This window comes from Pteropus medius, unplaced genomic scaffold (genome assembly GCF_902729225.1).
Source record: "Pteropus medius unplaced genomic scaffold, Ma_sr-lr_union100, whole genome shotgun sequence".
NCBI classification, from domain to species: domain Eukaryota; kingdom Metazoa; phylum Chordata; class Mammalia; order Chiroptera; family Pteropodidae; genus Pteropus; species Pteropus medius.
Genome location: NW_024354499.1, coordinates 14,796,765 through 14,824,402, shown reverse-complemented (window position 1 = coordinate 14,824,402; position 27,638 = coordinate 14,796,765). Strand labels below are relative to the sequence as shown.

The following is a 27,638-nucleotide window of genomic DNA, read 5'->3' as shown; positions in this document are numbered from 1 at the left end:
TGAATGGACAGAGGCACGACTGCCTACCTCACACGCAGGAGGAAGAGCACAGTGTGATCAAAAAAAAAAAAGGTCACGTTTTCTGACCTGTTTTGTTGTTGGCTAAAGCCCAGAGAGGTTGAGTAACTTTCCTGGAGTCACACAGGAAGTCTGCTGCTGAGCAAGGAAGAACCTGACTACTCAAACCAGTCACATCCACCCCCTACCCTTCCCCATGCCCTATGTGGGTTGGGGGTAGGGGCCACTTACCCTCTTAGATCTCCATTCTCTAAGAAAATGAGAAGCCTAGAACCCCAGGGCAATCTCAATCTGGTCTAAAGTGGAATTATAAAACTGCCTCTCCCCACCATGGATACTTCTTAAGTAAATATCCTTCCTCATTCCCCCACCCGCGACGCTGTCCAGCGAGGGCAGCCCCCACCACCCCCAAACTGAGACGCCCCTGACCCATCCCAGAACTAGACTCTGAAGGTACCTGAACTAAACAGTTTCCTCAGCAGACTCACCTGCTTCACCACAAGGTGAAAGGCAGCAGCAGAGGGATCTCCTGGAAAGGCTCTCACCAGCCAATTCCTGAGGCGCCCCTGGCGAGGGGGCGCAGGCCTGTAGCCCGGGTCCCTAAGGACGCCAGGGCAAGGGGTGCAGAACCCAGAAGCAACCTCTCTACTGGGAGCTTGGGGCTGAAGAAGGAATGCAGGGCTCTTATATTCCGGCAACCTCAGGCCCCTCCGCAGCGTTCGAGGCCTCCCAAGGTCCAAATGCCCAAAGGGGTCTTCCCCTCTTCCCTGCCAGAGACAGATTCCCACATTCCCCCTCTCCATTCTCCACCGCGCTCAAGGGACTCCGGCTGACAAATAGTCGCTGCCATAAAAGTGAACTATGAGAGCTGAAGTCAGACGCGCAGGCAGGGTCACCCCGAGGGGAGGGGCGGGAGGGACCACGGCATGCCTTGGGGGGACCGTCATCTCCACTTTGCAAACTAAGATCCCTACCAACTCTGTGTGAAGGGTCAATACCCCAGGAGGCCCCAAATCTGTTTGGGTGCTGGAGCTGACCGGGCAGGGAAAACTTGACCTTCATATACACCCTCATCCTCCCTAAAGTCCCCCGGCCACTCACCCACCCACTCAGGCAATCGTCCTCGGGCGCAGCAAAGATGTGCGGCTGGGAGACGGTACCTGCTTCCGGAGCGCCTCGAAGGCTGCGCTAATGGTGTGCACCCGCGTCCGCTCCCGGGCGTTAGCCAGGAGCCTCCGGGTCTGCTGCAGGGCTTTGATCTCCGAGGAGGCGGCGGTAGCTTCGCCTGGCCGTTTCCTAGGCGACGCGGAGGAATCCGGGTGGTTATTGTAAATTACGTGTGAAATTGACGAGTAGGAACTTTCCCCCGGGCGCGTGGGGGGCGCAGCGCGTACTGAGGTCTCCGGGGGCGCAGGGAGCGCGGACGGCGTAGGGCGAGCAGGCGGTGCGCACAGTAAGATGCGGGGACGAAGGCCAGGTTCACGGAAAGACTGTACCTCGGGAACCCCAGATACCTGGCTCTGGGGCGCTGGAGGCAGCGGTGGCGGCGGCGTGGGGAGTCCCGGCCCCACTGCGCCCAGGGCAAAGCCGCGTTTCCGCGCATCCAAGACCTCCGGTGCCCGGGAGCCCCCGCGCTCCCCGACTGTGTCCGCGGCCCCACCTGAGGGAGCGGCCGGCGCCACCGGGGCTGGCGCCGGGGCCGGGACCGGCTGTAGCCGCTGGGTCCTGTCCCGCAGCCCGTTGGTGGCGGAGGCGCCGTGCTCGGGCGCTTCCAAGTCCAATCGGAAAGTTTTATAACCGTTCGCGCGCCGCGCCGGCTCCTTGCCTTTCCGCTTGAGCTTCTTGAGGCCGTTCAGCTCCTTCACGCACACGGTCTTCCACGGCCCGTCCTCGAGAACCGGTATGTGCTTCATGGCGCGGGCAGCGCGCGAGGCAGGGGCGTGGGGCTGCCCGGGACGCGCGCCCGCCACGCTCGCTCTGCACGCGGCGCCCGGCTCTGCCTGGCTCCGCCGCGCTCGGCACCTCGGAGGCTCGAGCTCTCCGGTGCTCTCCCCCCAGCCCCCCACCCTCTCTCCCCCGCTCCCGGGGCAGCTGCGCCGCCGGCTCCGCGAAGCCGCCGGGCAGTCCGTTCCCGGAGCGCTCAGAGTGTCATCTGAAGTCACTGCCGCCGTGCCAGCATTTCTGGAGCACGCCCGCTGCGCTCCATCTGTGTTTGTTTAGCCTCAGTTTACACAGAAGCCCAGTTCGCGAGATCAGTCAGCGCCGCCGCCCGGAGAGCAGGCAGCTCCCGCCGCCGCCGCCTCCCAGCCGGGCCGCTCGAGCCGCGAGCGCCTTTAAAGAAACAGGAAGCATTTTTCAAAACAGCTGGGCTACCGGCCGCCTCCTTTGTCCGCGTCCTCTCTACCTCCCCTCCGCCCCCACCCCTTCTGCCCAGAATCGGCCTTCTCTGGCTCTCACTCCTCGCCCCTCCTCCAATCGGGGGCGCTGCTCTTTTCCAGAAGACGGTCAGCCTTATAGAACTGCCCCAGCACGTGGCTTCTGGGCCCTTGGGCCCTTCGGCCCTTCCTCAAATCACTGCTGGACCTACTCTACCCGGCCTTGCTGACCTCTCGGGGCCGAGGTATCGACCTTCCGCACACAGTACTTCCCGGTTCACCCCTCCACCCTAACACTAACCAATCGAGATAAAAACGGAGCAGCAACTTTTGAAGCGGGGGTCGATGGGGGAAGGGAAAGGCTCTGGAGTCTCCCTGAGATCTGCATTCCCACAGCACTGCAACCCTATCCATTCTACCACTTGCTGGAGCAATAAGGCCAAGAGCAGAAGGCCTAAGCGATGGGGAAACTGAGGCTGTGAAAAGGAATGTGCTTTCCTATAGTCACATAGCTAGTCAAACAGGCCTTCAAAAGGTGGAGTAGGGTGCAAGCTTCCGATTTAGCCAGACCTAGCATCTGTGAGAATCTGAAGTCATCTCACCCCAGCCGCTGCTAAGCTCGGATTTACTCATCTATGAAATGCAGAGAATATCAATACCTAAGTCACTGCATTGCTGTGAGGAATTAAGTACCTGGTACATAGGAGGCACTAATCAAATGGTTGCTTTGGTAGTTATTATTAATATAACAGAGGCAGAATAGCTCTTAGAGGCAGATTTTCTGGGTTCAAACCCCAGCTATGCCACTTACAAACTGAGTGACCTTGGGCAAGTCATCGAACCTCCCTGTGCCTCCTTTTCCTCATCCGTGAATGGAGGTAATAAGGGTGTCTTCCTCTCAGTATGCTTGTGAAGATTCATTGAACACATATGTGCAAACCACTTAGAACAGCACCTGACACAAAGTGAGGACTTTACAAGCGCCTGCTATTATTGGCAAGGGACAGATGTCCATTCCCCAGACCCTCTGTCCTCTGTGCAATTCCACTGGAGATTCTGGAAAGAAGAGGGTCAAACTAGTGAGCCCTCATCTGAGAGCCACATCCCAAGGCTGCCCTGAAGGACCAGCACAGGGCTTCACTCCTCACAGGTCCCTTCGGTGACAGTTTCTCCTTAAGGCAGTGGTGGATGCTAAAAGCAGTTTGGGAGGAGATAGACCCTTGACCTGGCCTTGAGCTCTGGCCTCTGCTGCCCCTAGGATCTCCATCTTTCTGGTTTCAGTCCTCCACTCCTGCCCCTAGACCTGCCAGACCTGGTAAGGTTTTCTTGTGAAAATGCAGGGCTCACACACAGTCCAGAGTCCAAAAGAGAATGCCCTGGGGTGGGGGTTGCCTGTGGCAAGCAGGGTCCCGAGAGGTTGGATGGGGCATAAGGTCCCAGGGGCAGGAACACAGAGCTGAGGCCGGGAGGCCAGGAGGCTGGGATGGGTCTTAGGTTTTCAACTATTGAGACCTATGACGCTAGCCAGGACATTTCATCCCACTGGGGTTCTGTTTTGTCATCTGTCCTTGAGGATACTTCTGTCTAGCCAACCTCTCAGGGTAGCTGAGCAAGTAAAAAGAGATCATGGATATAAAAGGACTTTGACATCTTTGACATAAGTCTTCAGATATATGCTCACACATCCACATTCCCACAGGGACACACACATGGAGGCATGCAGTTTTCTAATTATAGTAAAAGCAAAACTTCATTTTTTTTCCCACCGAGATGAGTCCCAGCCTCATAGTGTACATGCTCCTTGAACTCCCCCCTTCCCTGGACACCCAGTGTCATCCTGCACTTTATCTATGTCCTGAAAGCCAAGGGCGTGCCCCAGAGAGGAGCTCTCATTCTCCTGTTTCCCCACCTAGCCTACCACTACCCTAACGCACTGGCCTTTGCTCACAGGTTTCCCATGCCTCCCTTCTGCAGAGCACTCTCTTCCTCACCCTTTGATGACCAACTCCATTCTCCCCTCCTCTTGTAAGCCTTGGCTGATCATCACAGCCCCCTGTCGCCCTTGCTGGCCTCTGCACATGCTCACTCGCAAGTATTGCTGCCACTGCAGATCTGTCTGAGCTCCTGGGCTTGTGGGCTCCAGAAAGATTGCTGTTTCCTTCCTGTCTCCAAGAGTCGGTGCCCAGGAATCCTTTACCTAAGGACAACCAGCCCTCATGCCCTTTACATTCTCCAGATCCCAAGCGGAGGCTAAGACCCCAGCTTGCCCACTTCTCATGCATCCAGCCAATCAGTAGCAGAGATGGGGGAAAAGCCAACCCCCTTCTCCAGAGCTGCTAAGGTACTCTCTGCACCTCAGTGTTACCCTCTGGGGAATGGCAATCATAATAGTGTGCCTCACGGGGCTGACATGAGGGTTAAGTGAGGCTGCCTATACAGTGTTTGCCAAGGGGCATAAAGTAGAGTGAATGGTAGCCTTCAGCACCCTGGGTTAGCACAGCCGCCCAGGCTCCGTCCAGGGTCTGCCCCAAACTTGGGGTGCAGTTGCAGGCTAGCCCATGGCTACTTAGGGTTTATGGAAGTCTCTGGCAAGACTGAAATCGTCCCTAAAGAGGCCAGGCTGCACACCAGGAAAATCACGTCTTGGTTGCATATCATGGTCTCCACTCACTGATCTTGAGCCCCTCACCAACGCCCGCCCCCCCCTCACCCCCGCCAATAGAGAAGCTCCCTGAGATTCCGTGGTGTGGAATGAGGGGAGGAGATTGGATAGGGAGGTGTGCTGTGCTGGGTCAAGGTAGAGTGGGACACAGACCCACTCCTTCCCCCTCATCATACTGCCTCTCTTATTGGTCAAATCCTAGAGCCCCAGGGTTGGCATCAGGCAAGCCTAGGAGAGGTTTCCCACTTACCAGTTGTGTGACCTTTAGCAGCCCCTTCACCTCTCTGAGCCTCAGCTCGTTATCTGGGCATCATCCCCTTAGTCATAAGATGAAATGGCATATACAGGAACAGGAGGCAACCTGTAAAGAGCTCAAGTGCTGTGAAGGGTCCCTGTTGCCATTTCCAGCCCGCCTGGTGGCAGACCTTCTAAATCTAGTCTACCTGCCCATGGCCCCCTAGCATCCTGTGACTTCCACTGCTGCCTTCCCTCAGCCTCCTTGAGAAGTGGGAAGAGAGCCCAGCCAGGCAGTGCCCCCTGGTGGTATGACACTGCCTGGCCTGCACACGACATTGCTATCTCCCACAAGGAAATTCTTGCTGATTTTGGAGCCAAGGTGGTGGCCCTGCCATGACAGTAGTATGGATTTCGTGAATTCATAGTTGCCAGGATGAAAAGGCTCTTGAGGCTCCAGGTGGTCTCACCCTCTTCTTTGGATGGGACAATGCAGGCACCCCAAGAAAACCTATGCCCTACATTAAAAACATCCCCCACTGAATCAACCAGCATGAAGGTGCCACTAGGAGGTTCCACATCCCCTGGACAGCTGGTCCAGGGAACAGGAAAGAAACTAAAAAGGGAAGAGAAGGCAAGAGCTTAGGGCTAGGCCACTGGGAATAAAATGCTAGAAAAACAGGCAGTAATAATGACTGCCATCCAAGGAGTGATTTCACAAAATCTTTGTAACAACCCAAGGAGGTAAACCCATTCTACAGATAGGAAATGGAGGCTCCTAGAGTAAAGACCTTGCTAACAGAAAGGAAATAACAGATGTGAGATTTGAACTCAGGCCAACTGACCCAAAAATCCAAGTTTGAACCATGTGCTTCACTGCCTCCTGAGAACTCAGTGACTAATATCTGGGGAGGTTAGTAACTGGTCCACCTGTAGGGCTGGCCTGTTTGGCAGCCAGGCTGTGCCTGTATATGCTGCCAGCTTGCGTGAAATTATTGCTGTCCACCTCTCAGCTGAAGTGACTGGCCTCCGCTGGACCAGCCCAGTTCCCCCCAGCTCTTTCTAGGTCAGGGTTCAATGGCAGAAGCACCTCCTCTGGACGGTCAAGAATCTCAGGCATATGAACCCCAGATCTTAGTATCCAGCACTGGTGTCATCCCACAGGTGAGAACAGGACGGCTCTATGGGGTGGCATCCAGTGCTTGTCATCTCCGTGGCCAGATGGGATGGAACCTTGGATGCTTGTTCCATGAAGTTCTATATTCCTGAATCTAGAGTCTCTATTTCTGGATGTTCAGATTGTTCCAAAGTAGGTGTGTCACTCATTAGAGAAAGGGAAGAAGAATGGAAATTAGACTGCCAGAAGGAAACAGAGCACGTGTGATTGGTGCCCGCTGGAGTTGTAGTCACAGCAGCCCTGACCAGGACCACCCAGGGGAGTGAGCAGAAAGTAAAATACCATCAGCCTGGTGGCCCCCAAGTGACAGTGCCCGCACTGCCACCATTAACCAGCAAGACTTTGGATCCAGAGGACAGCAATGAGGCATCCAGGCAGGAAACTCTTGCAGACTTACTCTCCAGTCTTCCCTTTACTTTTCTTTATCCACGTGACCATCCCTATTACGGAAAATCGAGAGAGTCTTTGGGGCTGGGACGGGAGCCAGATGAGGGCACTGCAGGAGGGAGATAAGGAGGCCTTCAGCACTCTCTCCCTGAGACCTGATAGGGTGCACCTTCTCAGCAGAGAGCACGTGCTCTGCTGCAGTGGAGCAGGTTCCCCTGCAGAGGGCACGCCTAGAGGTTGGGGGGAGAGTAGGCCCTCTACAAGCAACAGAAGCCTGGCATGATGGGCAGGCAGGTGCCAGGTTTCCGCACAATTGGCCAGGTAGCCTGTTAAAACAGAGAACATACCACGTCATTCTTCTGCTCAAAACCTCCCAGTAGTCTATGGCCATGCCACACTGAACACGCCCGATCTCGTCTGATTTCGAAAGCTAAGCAGGGTCGGGCCTGGTTAGTACTTGGATGGGAGACCACCTAGGAAGACCAGGTGCTGTAGGCGAAAAAAAAAAAAAAAAAGACCCTACCAGTGACCTCCTATTTTTCTCAGGTGTGTTAGGGGATGCCATCAACTCCCTGCATGCATGGAGAGGTGGAATCTGTTCCTCCACCCCAGTGGATCTGGACTAGCCTGCAACTACTTTGGCTAATGGAACCCAGTGGAAGTGGCGCTGTGCTTTAAGGAGACTAGCTGTTTCCGATTCTTGCCAATTAGAGCCCTTAGTCACCATATAAGTCTAGATTGTTCTGCTGGAAAGAGGCCCCATGGAGAACTCCATGGTGCCAGACCTGTGAGTGAAGAGGGCACCCTGAACATCCTCTCCTGTGGAGCCTTCAGACACCTCCAGCCCCAGCCTCTATCTGGCTGCAGCCACATGGGAGAACCGGCAAGAACCGCCCAGCCGAGCCCAGTCAACCCACAGAACCATGGGAACAAATACTAAATTGTATGTTAAGCCACTTCATTGTGGGGTGGTTTGTTATGCAGCAGTGGCAAACTGGAATGTTAGAATAGGAGCCAAAGTTGACATCTGGTCCCCCATTCCACTCTAACTTTATCCCACCACTCTTTCCCACCCCCCACCCATCGCTCTGCTCCCACCACACTGGGCTCCTAGCTGCTCCTCAGACCTACCCAGGGAACCCCATCCCGGACCCCGGACCCCAGCCCCGGTCCCCCTGGCCCCACTTCAGGGCCTTTGCACTGGCAGTTCCCTCTGCCTGGAATGCTCTGCCCTAGGTCGTCTCATGGCTCACTCCATCACCGCTTTCCGGTGTTTCTATGTCACCTTCTCAGTGAGGCTGTCCCCGAGCACCCCATATAAAGTTTGCACCAGCCCCTTTCATTATTTTCTACCTCTTCTCCACTTTAAGTTTTCAAGCAGTTACTATTATCTGACTTTTTTTTTTCTGGGTTTTGTTTGTTTGTTAATTTGTTTCCCCAACTATAATGTCAGCTCCATGAGAGCAGGGAGTTTTGCCTGCCTTGTTCACTACTATATCCCAGCCTCTAGAACAATTTCTGGTACACAGTAGGCACTCAATAAATAATAAAGGAAGGCCCACTTTGGGTCGGACTAGGGCTTGCTCAGCTGTTCAGCCAGCCATTTTGATAGAAGAAACCAGTAGATCCAGAGACAGAATTGATCACGTCACAAGAACTGGTGGTCACGTCGCATTCACTCTCTTTTCTCTGACTTTGGGTCTTCTGGCCTGATCAGTTGAGTGAGGGACAATGGCCATGCATTCATTTGCCAAATCTTAGGCTGAGTCCAAGATGGCGGTGAAGCAGAAAGATGAGGTATCTACTGTCGGGAGCTCAAGCACTGAAGACAGACAATTCCCATCCCCAATTGGTCCATCTCTGACAACTTGATATGCATTTGTAGAACACCAACTGAGACTGGGGATACAGCAGTGAACAAAGCAAAAACCCCTGCCCTTAGCTGACATTCTGGTCCAGGAGAAAGATTATGCAAGTCTGACAAGAGCTGTAAGGCATGGCACAAAGTGATAAATGCTGCAGGAAATGCTGTGGGAATTCTGAGTATGGCAGCTCTGGGAGACTTCCTGGAAGAAGGGGCACTGAACCAGCCTGGAACGATAGTAGGATCTAGCCAGGCAAACCACTTCCCTGACAAATGCTCGTCCCCTGGCCTCATCCAAGCCTTTAATGTTATGTCACCTCCTCACTGAGACCTCCCCTCACTACTCATTTACAAAAGAACCACCAGGTTTTTTCTGCTGTAACACACAATATGATCTACTTATGCATCATGTTTATAGTATGTGTTCTTACCCATAGGGGACAGGAAGTGGCAGGGAGGAGCAGCGCCTGCTCCCTTGCATAGCCCAATGAGAGTTCTTCCCACTGGCAGGTAAGATGGCAGAGAGAAGAAGGGATGGTCACATGGCACTTCCCTCATGGTCGAGGATTTTCTGAGAAGAGACAGCATGATCTGAGCCTCAAGGAGACCTGTCCAAGGAAGAAACATTGCAAGCCAGGCCATGCTGGGCAAATATACCCCAAGAAGATCTGAGGGCTAACCCGAAGCAGCTACGACTCTCAGCTTCCTCTGACCAGCACATGACTTGGCCCTGTCCCCTTCTACCCCCCGACACTATACTGTCCCCCGGATTCCTTCATTCTAGTGGCCTCTGACGGGGAAGGCCCGGAGGCTTCCATCGTTCTCCTTTGCTCCTCTTCTATACCCTACAGGTTCTGCTTCAGCAAAACAATATTATCCATCATATTAACTTAATGTTGTTAATGTGAATTTTATCACCTCTGTGATTTTCTTTATTAATTTATTTATTTGTTTTGGTTTATAGTTACATAAGAATTAAAAGCATAAAGCATAAGAGTATAATTATGTCCTAGGGCTCTGTGACAATGTGCCTTTTGAGACAGTGGCATACATTTGTCAGGTTTGAGAAGCTCGGGGTTGCCACTATCAGATTTTCCTGCAGCTTTGACTTGCTAGTCTGGGAGTCAGAAGATTCATTCTCTCCCCCGGACCAGCTATGTACCCTTCCCTCTAGCACCTGCTTCCCCTGTCCCCCACCACCTGCGAGCCTGTTTCTTCATCTGTAAAATGGGAAGAATGAGGAGGAGGTGGAGGCTACATACCTTGGGACCCTCCCATCTCTAGCATCTTAGCATTTGTCTTAAGCCTCTTCAAAGCCTCTCCAGGGCACCATTGGGGGAGAGTGAAACATTAGAAAGAAAGCTCTCCTCCATGCCTAACCTTCATCACAGGCAAGACAAGCTCTCTCATGGAGCCATCAAGCCCATTGGACCACCGGAGCTGGATCAGCCGGCGGGGCTGGTGAGGAGCAAGCGGCTCATTAAGGCTGTCTTCATCAGGACCCAGCTGTCGACCAACAGCCTAACGAGACGGGCTTGAGCCAGTGATCTCCTGGGAGCTGTTACCAGTCCTCACAGTTGCGTTCTGTGGCTTGATGTGAAACCAGTGTGATAACTTTTTATTATTATTATTATTTTAAGGAAAACAACTTTAAATTCCCCCAAGGAGCACATTCCTTCATTGTGAAGCATTCCCTACTCATCTCCCCCATTCCCTCAAAAAAGAAAGGAAACAAAAAGGCTTGGCTGCTTCTTCTGTGCAGGCTCCTCAAAAAAACTATTTTTACAGCTCTCTGAAAAAGTCCCTGCTGATGGCGGCAGCCGGAGAACAGGAGGGGGCAGGACGGAGCTGACGCAATGCACATTTATTAGCAGTGAGGAAAATTAATAAGGCACCAGCTCAGGCATGGCCCTGCTCAAGGGCAGCACCACAGACCTGGGAAGCCCCAGGGACAGCTGGAGATCTGGTGGTCTCCAGGCTGAGGCCTCAGACACCTAATCAGTTGCAATTCTAGATCAGCACAGCTGGAGGGACGCTTGGAGATCATCTAGTGCCTGGAGGACAAATGCTTTTTATCACACACGTCAAATCTAATTGATTGGTAGGGGCTGCCTGAAGCCCTGTATTGAAAAGGATTCTGAGGCTGGATATGGGTCCCAAGGGAACGAGTACTGTAATTGATTAGCCATGTCTGCTGTGGCTGGAATAGTAAGGGTTGCAGTATTCGTGCTATGTGTTTGCTGCTCTTGGTCTAGTCCAACCTTTCCATTTTATTGATGGGGGAGACTGAGTCCCAAAGCCCATTGTTCAGAGGGGTTTTCCCAGCCTTCTTGGGGATCTAGCTGTTGTCGGTGAAGTGGTAGGTGGCCTGTCTCTTAAGGACCAAAGACGTCAGATCCAGACTCTCCGATAAGCCAAAACGGTTACTAGGTTTCGTTAATTCAGTCAATTGTCTGTTTCTTGGAAATAATTGGTAAAAATCAGGCATCTCACAGAACTGATAAGTCCGTTCAACCAATGTAGATGATCTGGCAGGCCTAGGTGACCCCTAAGCCAGTGTCTACCTAACACTAGTGGTCAATTAGGTCAAAAAGAATCAATGAGTGAGACCAACCGACCAACTATATCAGGACAATAAAATCCCCAGGTGATCAGTGAAATTGTTCTAACTAGATAGTTTACTATCTATCTCATCTCTATCCAACAAGCTCAGCTCTACCTGTCCTGAACAACTCACGCGACATCTCTGGAAAGCAGTGGCAGCTCCAGGTCTCCTGACTCCAACTCTAGGGTCGTGCTGGTTGTCCCGAAGAAATCCATTCTGTCTGATTTGCCTAAGTTTCATGCACTACTCAGAGTAGCAAGAATAATTTCTGAGGACCCCCAAAGTAGGCAGTCCCAGAGCGAACCTCTGGGGTAGGAAAGAACTTGGCATGTGAAGGGGGTCTGCTAGGAAGTACGAGAGGGGACATGGGTCACTGACGAAACAAGGCAGGGTCCTCTCTGATCTCCAAGCACTTTCCACACTGCCGTCTGGGGAATCCACCTTCAACTCTTAGATCCCCCTCTTGAATTTAGCAGTTCTCTTTCCAGGGCTTTAGAATGGAACAGCCCTGGGTTGAGCCCTGGCTTATCACTTCCAAGCTGGGAGCTTGGCCAAATTCCCTACTCTCTCTGGGCCTCAGTTTCCTCATTTTCAAAATCTATAGAAAGATTACTGATCCTTGTGAGGTTGTTAGGAGGATTAAAGGGGATCATGAATGTAAAGGTCTTAGCCCAGGGCTCAGCACATAGTAGCTACTAACGGTATCTTGAACACATCTCCTTTCAAAGCAATACTTCAGGACCCTACCACACCTCCTCCAGGAAGCCTTTCCTGAACACCCTCAGCCATTTTTGCAGCTCTGGAGAGCTTCCAGGCTGGCCTGCCTGTGTTCTGTACCAGGAGCCTTGTTTCTCCAAAGAGCCCATGAGTCACTGGGGGCCAGGCTGGTTTGCATCTCCCCTTGCTCCCAAGAGCCCCAGCTCCAGGCTGAGAATACAATGGATGCTCGATAAAGTGGCTACCCTGATCCTGGCACCCTCCCTTCACCCCCGCCCACCTAATCTCTCCAGTTCCCCTGATTTTCCAACCCCCTGTCTAGTTTCTTCCTAATGCTTCTGTCTCCACGTCTCCAGGGCTCTGTTTGCATGAGGGAAAAAAGCCTACACACACACACAGCCCAGAAAGCATCCAGTTGCTCCCGGGCAGGCTGCCAGCAATTGAGTGACCTGCAGCTTCCCCCCCAAATCACATTCCACTGGCACGGATCTTGCCCCGCCTGACGCCAGCCTCCGAACTCGCCCCCAGAGCAAACATTTCCAGTTGGCAGCTCAGCCTTGTTTTTCTGAGGCCCTGATTCAGGCTCCCTTGTAGAAAACAGAAAACAAAATGCATGGAACCAAAAATGAACTAAAATAAAATTCGAAAGGAGGGGGTGAGGCAGGGAGGCATTTGCTCCAAGGCACATGGAAAAATAGCTTCGGGATGTGCAAAGAGTTTCTAAGAAGCAAACACAAATGCTCATGCTAGCTTTGAGGCTCTGATCAATTCATTCAGGCTGCTGCCTTCTGCTAAAAGACCGACTCTGTTCTCATTCACAGCTGCCAGGGGAGGACAGGGGAGAGGGTGGTCCGTGTTACAGGACTGGTGTTTGTTCTAAAGGGGAAATGAGAGGAAGAAAAATAAACATGGCCAGCCAGATTTTCACTCCAGTGAGTGAGGTGTTAGGGCGAGGAGGGATGCGTGTGTACGTGTACTAGCGTGTGCACATGCCTGTGGGCGCCGCCGCGTTTGCCTTCTCAAAATAAGAGTCGCTCAGTGGAAAGATGTCATAACCTAGTCTCAGGCAGTGGGAAGGGGACTGGGAGGGGGCCAGCCAGGGAGGGCCGAGGCTGGCGCCCAGGCCTGCCCGTGGGGTCAAGCAAAGGCCAGGTTTCAGGACAGGGGAGCTCGGCCAGGGCCCATTAGTCATGGGTTAGGCGTGTGGGGACGGGGCTCAGAAGGTCAGCCCCAAACTGGGCGCTCGGTTTCAGGGGGAAAAGGTAGGCTGAGGAGCATTACTAGGAAGGGATGGGCTCGGGCCTGGAATATGGGTGTTCTTCTGAGCAGGGGAGGCCGTGAAACGAGGAGGGAGGGACCAGGAGAGGCCCAAGGGACAGAATCAGCTAGGCGAGGTGGCAGGGCGGGAAAGAGGACAGTGAGGGTGGTTAGCAGACCCTCAAGTGAGGGCAGACCAGCCACAGATCTGGCTGAGCCACAGAGCTGATCAGCAGGGCTGTAAATAATCTCCTGCCCAGGGACAAGGGTTTCATGAGGGCACCAGCAAGGAAAGAGGGACCCCAGGACCCAGGGCAACTTGGAGCCTGGGCTGAAAGGCCCAGGCCCAGCAAAGCCCAAGGAGGGTAGTCAAGCATCAGGGGCGAGGAGAGAGTGGGCTGTCACAGGAGAAGCCGGGCATGTCAGAACAGCGTGGGAAGCTGTGAGAGCGAGGGTGAGGGCAGGCAGCTCAGAGCTCACACCGGGACCATGTGGCTATGTCCTTTCTCCACGGCACCAGCTTCTCCACACAGGGAAGGGCCTGGTGCCTTAAAGGGACCTGGCAGTAGGGGCCCCAGGGCGAGGGGCCTGGTGAAGCTTGCAGAGGCTGGAAGTACTCAGCTGTGTCAGTCCAGCACTGCCAGAGCAGGAAGTCACACAGGCCAATAAGGGGAGCTCCAGGAGCCCTTGTACAGTGTCCCCCAGAAAACGGTGGCAGGACAACATGTGTCTGAATCCTCCGGGCTGTGTAATAAAATGCACATTTCTGCCATTCTTTCCACTTGCCAGATCAGACTCCATCTGACTGGGCTATCGAGGACCTGAACTTTGAATGGCGGGCCAGGGAGTTCTCCTGCCTTCTGTGACGTGGCCAAGCGCTTTGCCCCTCCCAGCCCATCCTCTCTGGCTATACCCCTGTCAGTCCAGACCCCAAGAACTATAAGACTTATCACTTTTCATCTGTCACAATCTGTAAGGAAAGCAGTTAACAAGCCTTTCACAAGGGTATTTTTGCTTTGATTTAGGACACTTTTTAACCCAAAGAAATGAGTCTCTAATGGGGGAAATTCTGGCCTGAAGAAAGCCAGAGGGAGAGTTTGGGGAGTAAATGGGAAGCTTTCCAACTAGCTCTCAAATTCACTGTATCATTAGGAGGCCCCAAAGTTAGCTTTTAAAATGCTTCTTTCCCTTTATTTATCAGTTCTCAGAATGGTTAGTTTTGTCTAAGCATCCTCCGAATGTCTTTTTTATTATTATTATCATTTTGAACCTGTGCATTTTTTAAACATTTGATGTGTTTCAATTCATTGCAGGGTTTTGTTTGTTTGTTTAGTTTTGCTTTTGATGCACCAACGATCCCCTTCTATCCAGTAGGACCTCCTTCAAGTCGGCACCTGAGTCCTTTTGACATGACCCTGGTGGCGTTTGGTACTTTCTGGAACATGATGTCTAGGCTCATCTTATATATTTGTGCTCCGGACCTGAAAACAGCCAATTCTCCAAGAAGCCTGAGTTCCTTTGAATGAGAAAAAATATTTAGAGACCACAGTTTGGTCACTATATGTGCTCAGTCAAAGACAGCTTATTGTCTTTTAATTTCTCAATCTTCTCCAAGAAAGACTTAAGTTTGGACCCAGGAGCATCTGAAGGATACCACACCCTGCCCCATTAAATGTGTTTCTCCTGGACTCCGGGCTGTTTCCTCCTTGGGGGTAAGTTCTCTATCCACCTGAGGCAGCCTCCACCCTTCCTCTCTCCTCCCCAAAGATTAATCTCAGCTGGCCAGGGCTGGCCTGTCAGACTCCACGTCCTCCTCACCATCTCTCTTGGGTGATACTATAATGTGAGAGCACAGACACGAAATCAGACCTCAAAGGAATTGCTTACTTCTCTATGCCATAGTTTCTTCTTCTGCAAGGTGAGGTCGAACGTATTTTAAATGAGGGAATTCAGACAAAGTTCTTAGCACAGTGCTTGGATAACAGTAAGCACTACAAAACTTTATGGATTTGTATTATTACCAAGGGAATTATGAAGTCTTGGTATGTGCAAACAGAGCTTCCAGCAGTCTTCTCTGACATTCTCCAGACAAGAGGGCCTGTAGACTCCACCTTGCTGTAAGGCAAAGACACAAAGGTGACTTGTGCTATGTGCTTTAGGCTATAGGCTTTTGAGGGAGGCAGTTCCCAGTTGAGAAAGGAGCGATCAAAGGAAATAAGAAGTCCCTGGATTACGTTGCAAGGAATAAGCAAATGTGTGTGTGGAGGGTGGTGGGCATTGCAGGGCATATGTGGGGCAATAGGAATGGTGAGGGGTTTGTATGAGTACAAACCAGGACCACAGCATGGCGGGGCCTCATGGAATGTGAACCTGTGGGATCTGAGGCAGCTCTAGGGACCAGCTTTCCTCTCTGTGGACATCAGCAAGGCTGGTCACAAACATTCCTATTTCTTCTCTTTCCATACACACAGTGGCATCTTATGACTTCTCTACCTTTAAAATTAGGCCCAGCCATGAGACTTGCTTTAGCCAATGAATTTCCAACAGAAGGGACATGTGTCGCCTCTGGACGGAAGTCTTAATAGCTGGTGAGCACTTTGAATTTCCCTCTTCTGCCTCTACAATTGTGGAAGCATGTGTCTAGGTGGAGCCTCCATCGGCCTGAGTTCTCATGCTACCGGGGTGCGCAGTACCTTCCTTGCTGACCTATAATGGACAGGTCATGTGTGGTCAGGAATAAACTCTTTTCGGGTTAAGCCACTGATATATGGGGGTTGTTTGTTTCCACAGCAGAATATAGCACATCCTGACTAATTGCTCTCCATCTCCTTCTCAGTGGTACACCCCCTTCTCAAGGAGGACTGTTCTCTCTGTGAATCAACTCCATCTCCTCTCACTAACAACAAGCTTATTCTTCCCCTGGACTCTAGGACAGTTCTTTCCCTGTAGCCTCACCTGCTCCTCCTTTCTGCTCCTGTGTAACTTTTGCTGGCTTAACATTCTCCCATAGCCCTGTCTCTGCTTTGTGGCTCTGTCTATAAATACTTCCTTCAAGATGTGTTAGTTCAGAGAGACAAAGAAAGGCTCTGCTTGCCCCAGCTCATCTCTTCATGCCAGGCCACACATGGGCTGTTGCCCAGCCTGGCTCTCTGGGATAATCACTAATCCCCAGCACAAACAACAGAGAAAGGGGACAAGTAGTAGTGGGGAGTACCACATAATACGAAACATGGCACCTGTCTGAGGATTGGGGTGGGACATAGCCACCTGGAAGGGACTACGAGTGGACAGCACTCACTAGATAGGGGCCGGGAGAGGGGAAGGGCAGAATGTTTGCTTTTAAGCATTAAATCATGTTAACCTTCCATCTACAAGATACTCAACATCTGGCTGAAACAAGAACACTTTAATGGGAACATCTGGATGCTCACTCTGCACAGTGTGAAGCAGCTGGATCCATGGCAGCGTCTGTGTGAGTAAGCAGAGTAGGGTCTCCTCTGTGTGTTTAACACCACAGTTTTGCTTTCCTGTGCCTGTAACAGAAAACCAGACTCAGACTGGTTTACATTTTTAAAAGGGAAATTTTTAGCTCACTCGGTTAAAAAGTCCAGAGATGAGGCTGGCTTCAGGTAGGCGTTAATCTAGCAGCTGAACAATATCACAAAAGACCCAATTTCATTGTATCCTGCTAGCAACTTCGTCCCAAACTGGCTCTTCTCAGAGGTCCCAAATGGGCTGCCAGGAGTTCTCATGGTTACACTTACCTTGTTCAATTATAAGACTGGGATCATACCTATCCCAGCATCCCTAGCAAAGGGCTTGACATCTCCTCTGATTAGATAGGACTGGGTCACATGCCACACCGATCCCATCACTGTGACCTAAGGGTACTGGAATGTGCTTAGTGGCTTAGTCACACGCTCCACCCTTGGAACCAGAGATGGAGCCAGCTTCTTCAGAACCCCAAGGATCCCCATGTCAAACTAGAGCACTCTGGGAAATGGCAAGGGGACAGAGGTTTATGTGCTGCTAGACACAGGGTCGGGACTAGGGTGAGGCAAAGGGGGAAACTAATGCACAAAATTTAAGGAGGTGCTCATTCTTGGGGTGGGGCCTCAAATTTTGTACCCCGGGTTCCTCTCTTGCTTCACTCTAGTCCCAGCCCTGGGTGCATGACAAACAATAAACATTTATTATCTCATGGTTTCTGTGAGTCAGGAATTTGAAAATGGCTTAGCTATTGGGGTTCTAGCTTGGGGTCTGTCATGCGGTGGCAGTCAAGATGTTGGCTGGGATTGCAGGTGTCTGAAGACCTGACTGGGACTGAACGATCCACTTCCAAAATGGAGAACATAGTGCTTGGAGGTCCAGCTACCATCTTACAAACAGAAGGAAAAGCTATGAGAATTTCTGGGAAATGAGACCAGAGCCCAGACATCACGGAACTGTCAAATATCGACCCTGGAACTGCCCTCCTCTGGACTTCTTGTTTTGAGAGATGATAAATGCTCTTGTTAAACATTGTGGTTGGGTTTTCTGTTACTTGTGGCCCAAAGTGACCTAATTGATGTGTGAGCTGGTCCCACGTTTTATGTACCTTTGCAAACCTTGAAGAAAAATGGACAAGTTCCTTCCTTATATCTGAAAGAATACGATTCAGTATGAGTCGTCATATCCTTCTTTACACCACCAGAGACACTCTGAAGCCTCTTCTTAGCTACGAGGAAAGTAAATCCCTGCACTTTGTCTTCTTTCCTTTCATTAGCTGCAGACCTTTCTCCAGAGACCCTCACGAACAGCCACTTTGGATCTGTGCCCAGTAGCATGTTAATCTCTAGGGAAGGAAAAGAGCTCCAGGACCCCAAGAAACTTGCCTCTGACAAACCCCTAGACCCGGTTGCCCTGGGTGGGACCAGGTGTGCTGGGACGTCAGGTCTGACTGTAGGTGCAAGCCGCTCCAAAGAGTCTTTCCCTCCTTTCCTTCCTGCTTTCTCTATCCTTTCCAGAGCTTCTCTCTCTCTCTTTACTCTCCTCTGCCCAATGTCCACTGTCCACTTTTTTCTTTCTCATTGAGCTTTTCACCATGGACACATGGATGCTCGGAACAAAGACTATATTTCCCAGCCTTCCTTGTAGCTCAATGTAGTTCTTGAAATTTCATTCTAGCTGGTAAGATGGCAGGGAAGTGAGGGGTGTGCCTTTCCCCCACCTTGTTCTCCATGATGCAGCCTGGGATTGCTGGGCACAGTGTGACAAGAGGGAGCCTGGGTCCCAATGCTGGCCCTGGACCACCCACCTAAAGCTGTCTGCAAGAGAAATTGCTATCTTGTTCAAGCCACCGTTATTGTGGGGTCTCTGTTACCTGTAGCCCAACACTTCCTCTCGCCTCTTCTCTCTTCCTTCTCCCTTTCCCTCCTGATCTTTAGATCCCCTCACCTTCCCCTTCCCTCTTCTCCCCAACCCACTGGGCTCTTCCAAAGTAGCTGGCAGCAGGGTCAGACAGCAGAAGGGATCCCGCTCCCCAGTCCCTGGAAATGCATAACTTGTCCCTGGAAATTTGTACCTGCTCCGAGAGCCCTGACCGGTGGGAGTTTATTCCCACCCAGAGGAGTCTCTGGCCATGTCTGGCTCTGTGCTCTGAGGATGGCCTGCTCCGGGGGAGAAACAGAGAGCCAGCCAGGGTGCCAACCTCAGGCAGCCTATCCTGTGGCCTGATGCCCAGTGCCCAGTTTCTGTCTCATGATTCCATGATGACCCTGTGATGCCTGGAACTGTTGCTCACCTGGGATGGAAACCATCTGGCTGTGCCCTCTGGCTTCCCCAGAAGGGAGTGATCTTAGATGTCAGGGAAGCGCGGGCCAGCCTGGGCTGGGTCGGGGCTGACCATCTCTAACTCTTTTCTTCTTCAATCTTAGGTCCAAACTCTGCGCAGGTGGGTGACAGTAGCAGAGGAAGGGGGACAATAAGGGTACTGCTTCACTAGGGGGACTTCAAAACCACTGTGCATGCCCCTGTCACTTCCCCCTCCCACCCTGCCCTCTGAGCCCCAGTGCCAGCCTTCTGTCCCTACTCAGAACTCACAGGCAACAGATGGTGCCTTGGAGACAAGACCTGGGCCTGGGCCCAGGGTGCGGATGTCAGCTGTGGCAGGGCGCTCCCCTTTCATCCTCCCGCATGCTGCTAGGGCAGTCCCAGCTCTTCACTGGCTGAGTGGGGCTTAGCAGAGCTGGGAGGGCTGAGCTGCAGAGGCCACATACAGAACCCTACCTGCTCTTTGGGAGTGGGGGCCTGGCCTGTGAGGAGAGAGGTGGCCTTGGCCAGGGGTGGGGTAGGAGAGCCCAGAGCAGCACAGCTGGGCTTCGCCCACAACCAGTGATGTGAGTGCAAGGCCTCTACTGGGCTCAAGTCACAGGGGATGGGTGAAGGGCATTCGTTTGACTCCAGGCTGCTCTCACTGATGGTCTTGACACCCAGACCTGTGCCACCCCTCAGTTCTAGATTTCTACCCACCAAGCTGAGCTTCTTGATCTCAGCCAGCCCTTGACAAGAAGCAAGGTTGGGAATGACTTCACCTGGCCACTCCCAGATCAGTTACAGTCAGTGCAATGTCATGATGAGGTGATGTCACATCAAAATTCTCGAAACACTTTCCATCTGGAGTCAACACCATCCTTGCAGCTGCTCCAAGGGCCGTGCTCCACTGCCAGCCATGAGATGGGATCAAGTGTCCTTCTGGAAGCCAAGCATAGGACAGGCTTAGGAAGAACCAAGTAAGGAAGGGGAGCTGCTGAGGGAACAGAGAAGCACTTATGGGGCTGAAGTGCAGAAGCTCTGGGCCAGAAGGTAGCCGGGAGAGGCCCATAGAGTTCAGAGTCTCGAAGGGGAAGCCAGAGACAGAGCGAAGATAGAAGAACTCAAATAAGAGTCTCTCTCATATACACACAGACACAGACATACACGTACTTTCCTACCCATACCATACTTTAAGTGCTATGTACTCCCAAGCTTTGAGCTTTGCTCATGCTTTCCCCTTGCCAAGAAAACCCTCCATCTGCCTGGTGAATTTCTTTCATCCTTCAGAAGGCAGCTCAAATGTCTCCTCCTCAGTGATGGGTCCCCCCATGCCCTACTGACCCCATCCTCTGCCCCTCCTCCAGTAACAGATCAGAGAGCCCTGGTCTGAGCTCAGGCAGCTCTTTATCCACCCTGAGCTCACACTGCTGTGTTAGCAGAAGGGTTCACAGCCTAACCGCCCATGTCCCCATTGACAATCCCCACTGACAAGGGGCGCCTCAAGGGCAGGCTGAGGCAGTCCGGCAGAGCTCAGGAGTGACTCGGTCTTTTATAGACAGGTGGTCACCAGGGCCTGCACTTAGGAGATTTACAGGCCTTGGGGGGTTTACAGCCAGGCATGAAGACCCACTGGAGGAGCCCACTTTGATTATTTGTTTGCCCCTTGCAGAGCACACATTTGGGGCTCAAACAAATAATTACTTTGAATGCATTTTAATAGGCCTTTGTCATAGACCCACACACAACCCAGAGGTCTCTCTCTATTCAAAGTCTCAGGGTGGGGAAAAGATGCAAAAAATAAATCTGATTTTGTTGGAACAAACAAAACCAAAGCTGGCCTTGTGTTTCCCACAGCACAGAAGTCACCTGAGAAAGGGAGGCCTGGGAACCAAGCTCCAGGAAGCGTGGTGGAAGGCCTGCTCTGCCGCTCACCAGCCACATCAGTTTCTTCCTTGGTCCAATAAGACTATCTCTGGTAATAATATTCCCAGTGTTGTTGCAAGAAACAAATGAGGTGACATGTGTGACAAAGTACTTGGCCAAAATATATTAAAAAACCATTCACAGATTCTCATTCAGCCCCATCTCTCACTTCTTTGTGTCAGTTACACAGGCCCTGAGGAACTCTGGGAACACTGAGGAAATCATCAGCTGTTAGGGTGAGAGTCCATTCATGTTCTGGAAATGACAATATAAGGAAGAAAGATAGGCCCATATTAGGTATCCATTAAATGCTTATTGATCACAATTTCTAACTCCAAGAGTCTAAAATTTTTAATGTATTTAACCAGAACGGTTTGATTAACCAGAGCACCAGCCTCTGAGCATTCTGGGTGATCAGAAATTTTTCTCTCTGGGAGAACCGAGGGGCCAATTCACAACAAGCATGACCTGGCCCTGTGCTGCCCAGGGCTGCAGCATGGGGACAGGAAGCCAAGGGCAGACATCACACTTCTTCCAGGAGAGTCAATTTTATGCGGAAGTCTTTTTGGAGGCTAAAAACTACTGATAAAGTTTTCCCTAATTCTAAGATGTACATTTTTTCATATGTTAACATTTCTAAAAATCTGAAGGCATTGACGTGTTTGTTTAATGTGGCTAGTTCCTTGCTCCTCAAAAAAAAAAAAAAAATGCGTTGCATATCCTTAAATCCATGGTGCTTCTTGCAACTGACAGCATCTTAGAACCAAAAGAAAAAAACCAGCCATTTAACTCACTTTAAATGGAATTATAAGTCATTTCAAACATTGTTTTTATGCTAGAACTTACCAGGACACACTAAAAAACAGAAGGCAAAATGCGTGTGAACCTTTAAGAAAAAGCATGAGTACAAAACAATGTTTTGCTTGTGGCAGGGCTACTGTACACCGAGTGCCCAGGCCCGGGTGCCCTTCCCTCTCCTTCGCCCTCAGCCGTGCTGAGGACAGCTGCTAAGCCACCATCCGGGATTAGTCTGCACAGAGGAAGATGCTTGGACATAAAATTAAAGACTGGCAAAGCAGGGGTGTCGCATGCAACACAGGCATTCTGTGGCCATGGGGCGGCACACCTATGTCCACAGTGACATGTGGCAGGCATGACTGAAGGCTGCTGGGCTGCAAGGGGCAAATAGAGTTGTGTCAGTGTCTGTAGGGTCCCCACTTTCCCTTCCAACCCCATTCCCTTCTTAGCCAGTCTTGGGAGAAGACAGAGCTTCAAGGATCACACAGGTTATCAGCTAAGAATGAGTCTAAGTTGTCAGTCATTCATTCAGCCAGGCCCATTTCAAACTTTTGATGGGAGAGAGTGGCCTCGGTGAAGACCTGGAATCCCACTAGGATAACCACGGCTGGGATAAACCTGAGAGGCTGGGTCCTTGGCTTAGAGAAGGGAACATCTGGGCTGGGCCAAGCTCTCCTGTTCTCCTTAGAGATGAAGGACCATGGCGGCTGTGGGCCTGCTCCAGAGGTGATAGACAAGGCTGGGTCTCTTCCCCAATAATTTTGCTGGGTCCTGGAGCTCACCAACCACAACAACCTTCTAACCACCCTCTTCTACCCTCTCACACCATCTTCCTGAGCCCAGGTTGAAACTCCCGAACCCACACCCCAACACAGGATTTAGAGATGCAAACTTTATGATTTCTAGAACATTTAACATTCTCTTGGCATCCAATATTGTTCAACCTGGGACCTTCTACCTAACACCCTCTTAGACCAGAATTCTCAGCTTCTTTCTCTGCTTCAGCTCACAACAAAGATGACTCTTGCTGGCAGACATGCTCCCTTGGGTCACCTCTGAGCTAAATCCCTAAGTTATAATTCTGCCCCTCTTTCTCCATTTCGTGCTGCCACCAAATGTCATATGTATATCTGTTATTGCACCTTACACAGTGTGCCTTTGTTATTTGTTTATGTAACAGGCTCTGTTGGGGGCAAGATCTGTTTTTTCGTTTTGTTTCAATCCCAGTGCCCAGCCCAGCATCCACCATGCCATCTTCAGGAGTCGTGTGTCCCAGAGCTCTTCTCACCAGCCAAGATAGGACCTGTTGGAGGAAGATGGAAAAAGTGCTCTGTGAGCAGGATTGTAAAATAATCGGGATGACGTGAGGGGCTTTTGAAACTCTATGAAGGAGTACTCATGTAAATTACAGCCTCTTGCTATTCTTGGCCACCAGTGGTTCAGGTTTTGACTCAGGACAGCTGCAAGAGCCTGCAGTCAGGTGGGGACAAAGCAGCCTCACCAGAGCCGGCCTCTGCTGCCCCCTGGTGGTCTCCAGGGCCTGCACTGAGCAGAGTCTCCAAGAGCCCCCAGCTTCTGATGTCTGAGAAACTTCTCCAGAGTTTTCACTGGAGCTCCCATTCCACAGTTGTCCTGGTCATGCTGCTTTGCTAAGAACGGGCCTCAAGAATTTTTCAACTCAGAGCTTTACAGTTTATCTCATGGTGTGACCTTCGCGGCCTCTTTCACCTGTCTAAACCTCAGTTTTCTCCTCTGTAAAATGGGGGTGATAATATGGATCCTACCTCATATAGGTTTTGTGTGGATTAAAGCAGATAATGCATGAAAATAGCTTAGCACAGTGCCTGGCACATAGTAAAGACCCAAAGCAGTAACTATTGCTATTATTATAACAAAGAAGATCTTGGTGACCCTCTACCTCACTCCTGCTCTCTTTGCCATTTCCTTTCTCCATGAGACCCTCTCTCCATAAGTCCATCCTCTCCACCTTCACCTTGGCCTGCTACCACTTCCCAGCGCTGGCAAAGAATCTGCACTCAAGGAAATAATTATGATGCACATGGCGGCCTAAACATGTGCAAGATGAAAATCAATGACATGTGAAACACCCTAGGGACCCCTGGCTGGGCTGGAGAATCTGAACAGAACAGCCACACTACCCCTCTGACTCAGGCCGCCCACTAAAGGAAATCAGGCCAGGTACCAGCATTTTGCACCTTGGGTGGTCTGAAAGCCCAAACCTTGGCCAGTTCGGGGAGGTGAGGTTGAAGTCATCTCACATCACTCATTGCCACCACCACCCTGAGAAGGAGAATGGAGTCAATTGGGGAAAGGATGTATTTTTCTCCACCACCTCCCCTCCAACTTTCTCTTTCTTTATACTTTTCCCCACTAAAATTTTTTAACTTATTATTATGATACAAACATGTTTATTGTAGAAATTTTGGAATTTATACAAGAAAGTATAAAGAACTTTTGAGCAGCCACCAGATTCTGGGAATAGAATGGTGGATTAGAGACCCCATCTCAACCCTCCCAGAAATCACTCTCAGGGAGGGAAATCCCATCACTAGACAACCACTTACAATAGTTTAGTGTTCTTCTTTCAAGTCTTTTTCCTAAATATACCTAAATCTATACTTAGTTATTTTAAACAACACTGAGCTCATACTTTCTACCTCTACACATCCTATTTCTTAAAAAAAAAAATCCTTACATGAATTGTTTTAATAGCCAGAAATTCCAACATAAAAGTGTAATATGATCTAACCAATCTTAGACAGTCAATTATTAGCTCATTCTCAACTTTTTGCAGTTCTAAATAACACTATGATAAAATCCTTTTAGATAATTTTTCTGATCTGCTGTGATTATTTTTCTAGGATATTTTCTAGGAAAAGAATTATTAGATCAAATGGAATAAACATTAAAAGCAAAACAGAAAAAACCCTACTCAATCTTGATTATGACATAGTATATACATTTTGAAAAATAACTGATAAAATATTGAAAAGTACAATGAAGAAAGTAATGCTCACCTGTAATTCCACTACCTCCAGGTAATCACTGCCAATATTTTTGATATATATTTTTATCTGTGCATAAACATCTTTAAATTGTTTGACAGTCTTCATCTTTTAGCTAGAATAGTACATTTTTCTGTGCACATATACATATTCTTTCCAAAATGAGATTTTACTGTAAATATTTTAATTCTGTGCTCCAATATTTTGATGATATGTTGCGAATGACTTTCCATTTACATGAATACATTTCTACCACATTTTTAATGGCTGCATGGTATTCCACTGTTGTCATATACTATGATTTATTAAATTATTCCTCTATTTTTAGACAATAAATTTTCTGCTATTAGAAACCATGTTGTGATAAACACTCTTGTATGTGCATCTTTATGTGCTTTTAAGATTTTGAAAAACTACTTGTTTCTAAAGTTTTCTGGTTATCCATTTCAAAAATAAATCCATATGTACTGACCATCCCATGATGCTGAGTATTATATTTTTTTGAAATTTTTCTCTATTTCTTGTGTCGTCTTCAGTTCCCTTGTGCTTGTTCATTTGCTTTTGTTTGGCTTGTTTTTCTCTCTTACTTATGCAGAGGCTTACCTCATTGTTTGCCAAACTCTGGCTCTCTGTAAGAGGGCGATAAGAAAAAGCTGATTGAAGCTTCCAGGTTACTATGTCAGGTTGAGCACACACATTCACCATTTCCCCCTCCTGAAACCCCACACACATTATAGTAAAGAGATTAAGGTGGGAAAGGGGGAGAGAGAAACCAAAAGAAATGGGAAAACGTGAGCGGGGACCAGAGCAATCAAATTTTGGAAACTGGAAAGCGGATGAATGAGTAGGGCCTGATTTACTGCAGTTGATGCCAGAGGTGAAGCTAAGAACCACCTCACTTGCTGTGAAATTCTCAAGAGATCAGTCCCTGGAAACTCTGGGAATAGAATGGTGGGAGGGGATGCTGTCCTTAGGGGATAAGGGGAAAGCTGGGTGAGAGGTGGCAGCTCCCTGGCCTCCTCCCTTCCCCTGCACCACTGAGCAGATGCACTCCCCCACCTTACCGAGCCCAAAAGTGTCTTCTCTGGAGAGGAGAAAACTGGGGGTCTCTGGACTAGAGGTCAGCTGGCACAGTTGAGGGTGTGAGCTCCAAAAGAGAAACAGATGGTTTTTCTGTACACTATGCTGAACTCTGAAGCCCCTGGCTCTCCTTCCCCACTGGGCCCTGAGAGTCACCCAGCCAGACCTTTACCTCCAGGTGGGAGATTTTAGAAAACTTCAAATCTGAGAAGCCTGTGAGGAAAGACCTAAAGCCCTAAATACAAACAAACGAACGAACGAACGAACGAACGGAGGGAGGGAGGGAGGAAGGGAGGGAGGGAGGAAGGAAGGAAGGAAGGAAGGAAGGAAGGAAGGATGGAGAGAAAGAGAAAGAGAGAGAGAGAAAAAAGAAAGAAAGAAACAAACAAACAAACAAACAAACAAACAAACCTGGGCACAGCAGAGAAACTATAAACTAATTTAAAAGGTATCTTACCTAACGGGAGAAAATACTTGCAAATCGTATATCAGGTAAGGGGTTCATATCCAAAATATATGAAGAACACATGCAACTCAATAGCCAAAACACTACAATTTGATTAAAAAATAGGCAGAGGATTCAAACAGACATTTTTCCAAAGAGGACACTCAGATGGCCAACAGGTACATGAAAAGGTGCTCATCATCACTAATCATAGGGGAAATTCAAATCAAAACCACAAATGTAATAACACCTCACACTCATTAGAATAGCTATTATCAAAAAGATAAAAAATAACAAGTGTTGGCAAGGATGTGGAGAAAAGAGAATCCATGTACAACGTTAGTAGGGTTGTAAATTGGAGCAGCCACTATGGAAAACAGTATGGAGTTTCCTCAAAAAATTAAAATTAGAACTACCATATGATCCAGCGGTTCCACTTCCGGGTTTTTATCTGAAGGAAACAAAGACACTAACTTGAAAAGATATCTGCGCCCCTGTGTTCATAGCATTATTATTTACAATAGCCAAGACATAGAAATAACTTGAGTCCATTGATGGGTGAATTAATAAAGAAAATGTGATATATAGATATATATATTATTCAGCTAGAAAAGACAAGGTAACCCTGATATTTGTGACAGAGAAAGACAAATACTGTATGACCTCACTTAATTGTGAAATCTAAAAAATAAACAAAACACAATTCACAGAGAACAAATTGGTGGCCGCCAGAGACAAGGAATTGGGGTTGGGGACAGGTGAATGGATGAAGATGGACAAAAGGTACAAACTTCCAGTTATAAAATAAATAAATCATGAGACTGTGATTAATGTACAGTGTGGCGACTAAATTAATAATAATGTATTATGTATTTGACTGTTGCTAAGTGAGTAAATCTTGAAAGTTCTTATCACAAGAAAAAATTTTGTAATCATGTGTGGTGATGGATGTTAACTAGACTTATTTGGCAATCATTTCATAAGAAATACATATATATAAAATCATTATGTTGTACAGCTGAAACTAATATAATGTTAAATGTCTATTTTACCTCAATTTTAAAAAAAATCAGCACATGAGAAACAACAACCTGGGAACAGGCAATATGTGTGGATGACAATTACTAATGTTAATAGTAATTTAACATCTTCAGAGATATGAGAAAAGCTACCGTATCCATCAGCTAGGAAGAGATTGCTTTTTTAAAAAAGAGGATTTGTAGAAGCTTTTAAAAGTGAAAAAGAAATCATAGCAGCAATGAAAAACATGACGGGAA

General features: G+C 49.5%; 1 protein-coding gene, 2 long non-coding RNA genes and 1 other non-coding gene across 10 annotated transcripts in view; 2 read left to right on the top strand and 2 right to left on the bottom strand.

Annotated features, from left to right (window-relative positions):
• ATOH8 (atonal bHLH transcription factor 8) overlaps window positions 1-2,757 on the bottom strand; it is a 31,843-nt gene extending 29,086 nt beyond the window's left edge. For 3 of the 6 annotated variants that reach the window (XR_005650647.1, XM_039852780.1, XM_039852779.1), the window contains exon 1: window positions 1,179-2,424. Coding sequence is in view for 4 of the 6 variants with exons in the window: in XM_039852780.1 (XP_039708714.1) it covers window positions 1,179-1,931 (753 nt within the window). In the remaining 2 variants the exon portion in view is untranslated. Of the gene's footprint in view, window positions 1-506; window positions 681-1,119 lie in introns of all 6 variants that reach the window. The other 3 variants (XR_005650648.1, XM_039852782.1, XM_039852781.1) reach the window with 3 other exon arrangements.
• Window positions 1,781-17,815, top strand: LOC120594614 (uncharacterized). 2 transcript variants are annotated; one of them, XR_005650650.1, is made up of 7 exons: window positions 1,781-1,918; window positions 9,155-9,227; window positions 10,109-13,301; window positions 14,912-15,008; window positions 15,802-15,884; window positions 16,672-16,768; window positions 17,598-17,815. It is a non-coding gene; the product is annotated as an uncharacterized LOC120594614 (long non-coding RNA). The 2 variants fall into 2 exon arrangements; XR_005650649.1 differs by lacking the exon at window positions 10,109-13,301.
• Window positions 6,971-11,592, bottom strand: LOC120594615 (uncharacterized). Its single transcript, XR_005650651.1, has 3 exons — window positions 11,455-11,592; window positions 9,149-9,325; window positions 6,971-7,179 (listed from the first exon to the last, which is right to left on the bottom strand). It is a non-coding gene; the product is annotated as an uncharacterized LOC120594615 (long non-coding RNA).
• LOC120594705 (5S ribosomal RNA) lies at window positions 7,233-7,351 on the top strand. Its single transcript, XR_005650663.1, has one exon. It is a non-coding gene; the product is annotated as a 5S ribosomal RNA (ribosomal RNA).
• Window positions 17,816-27,638: the final 9,823 nt, after the last annotated feature.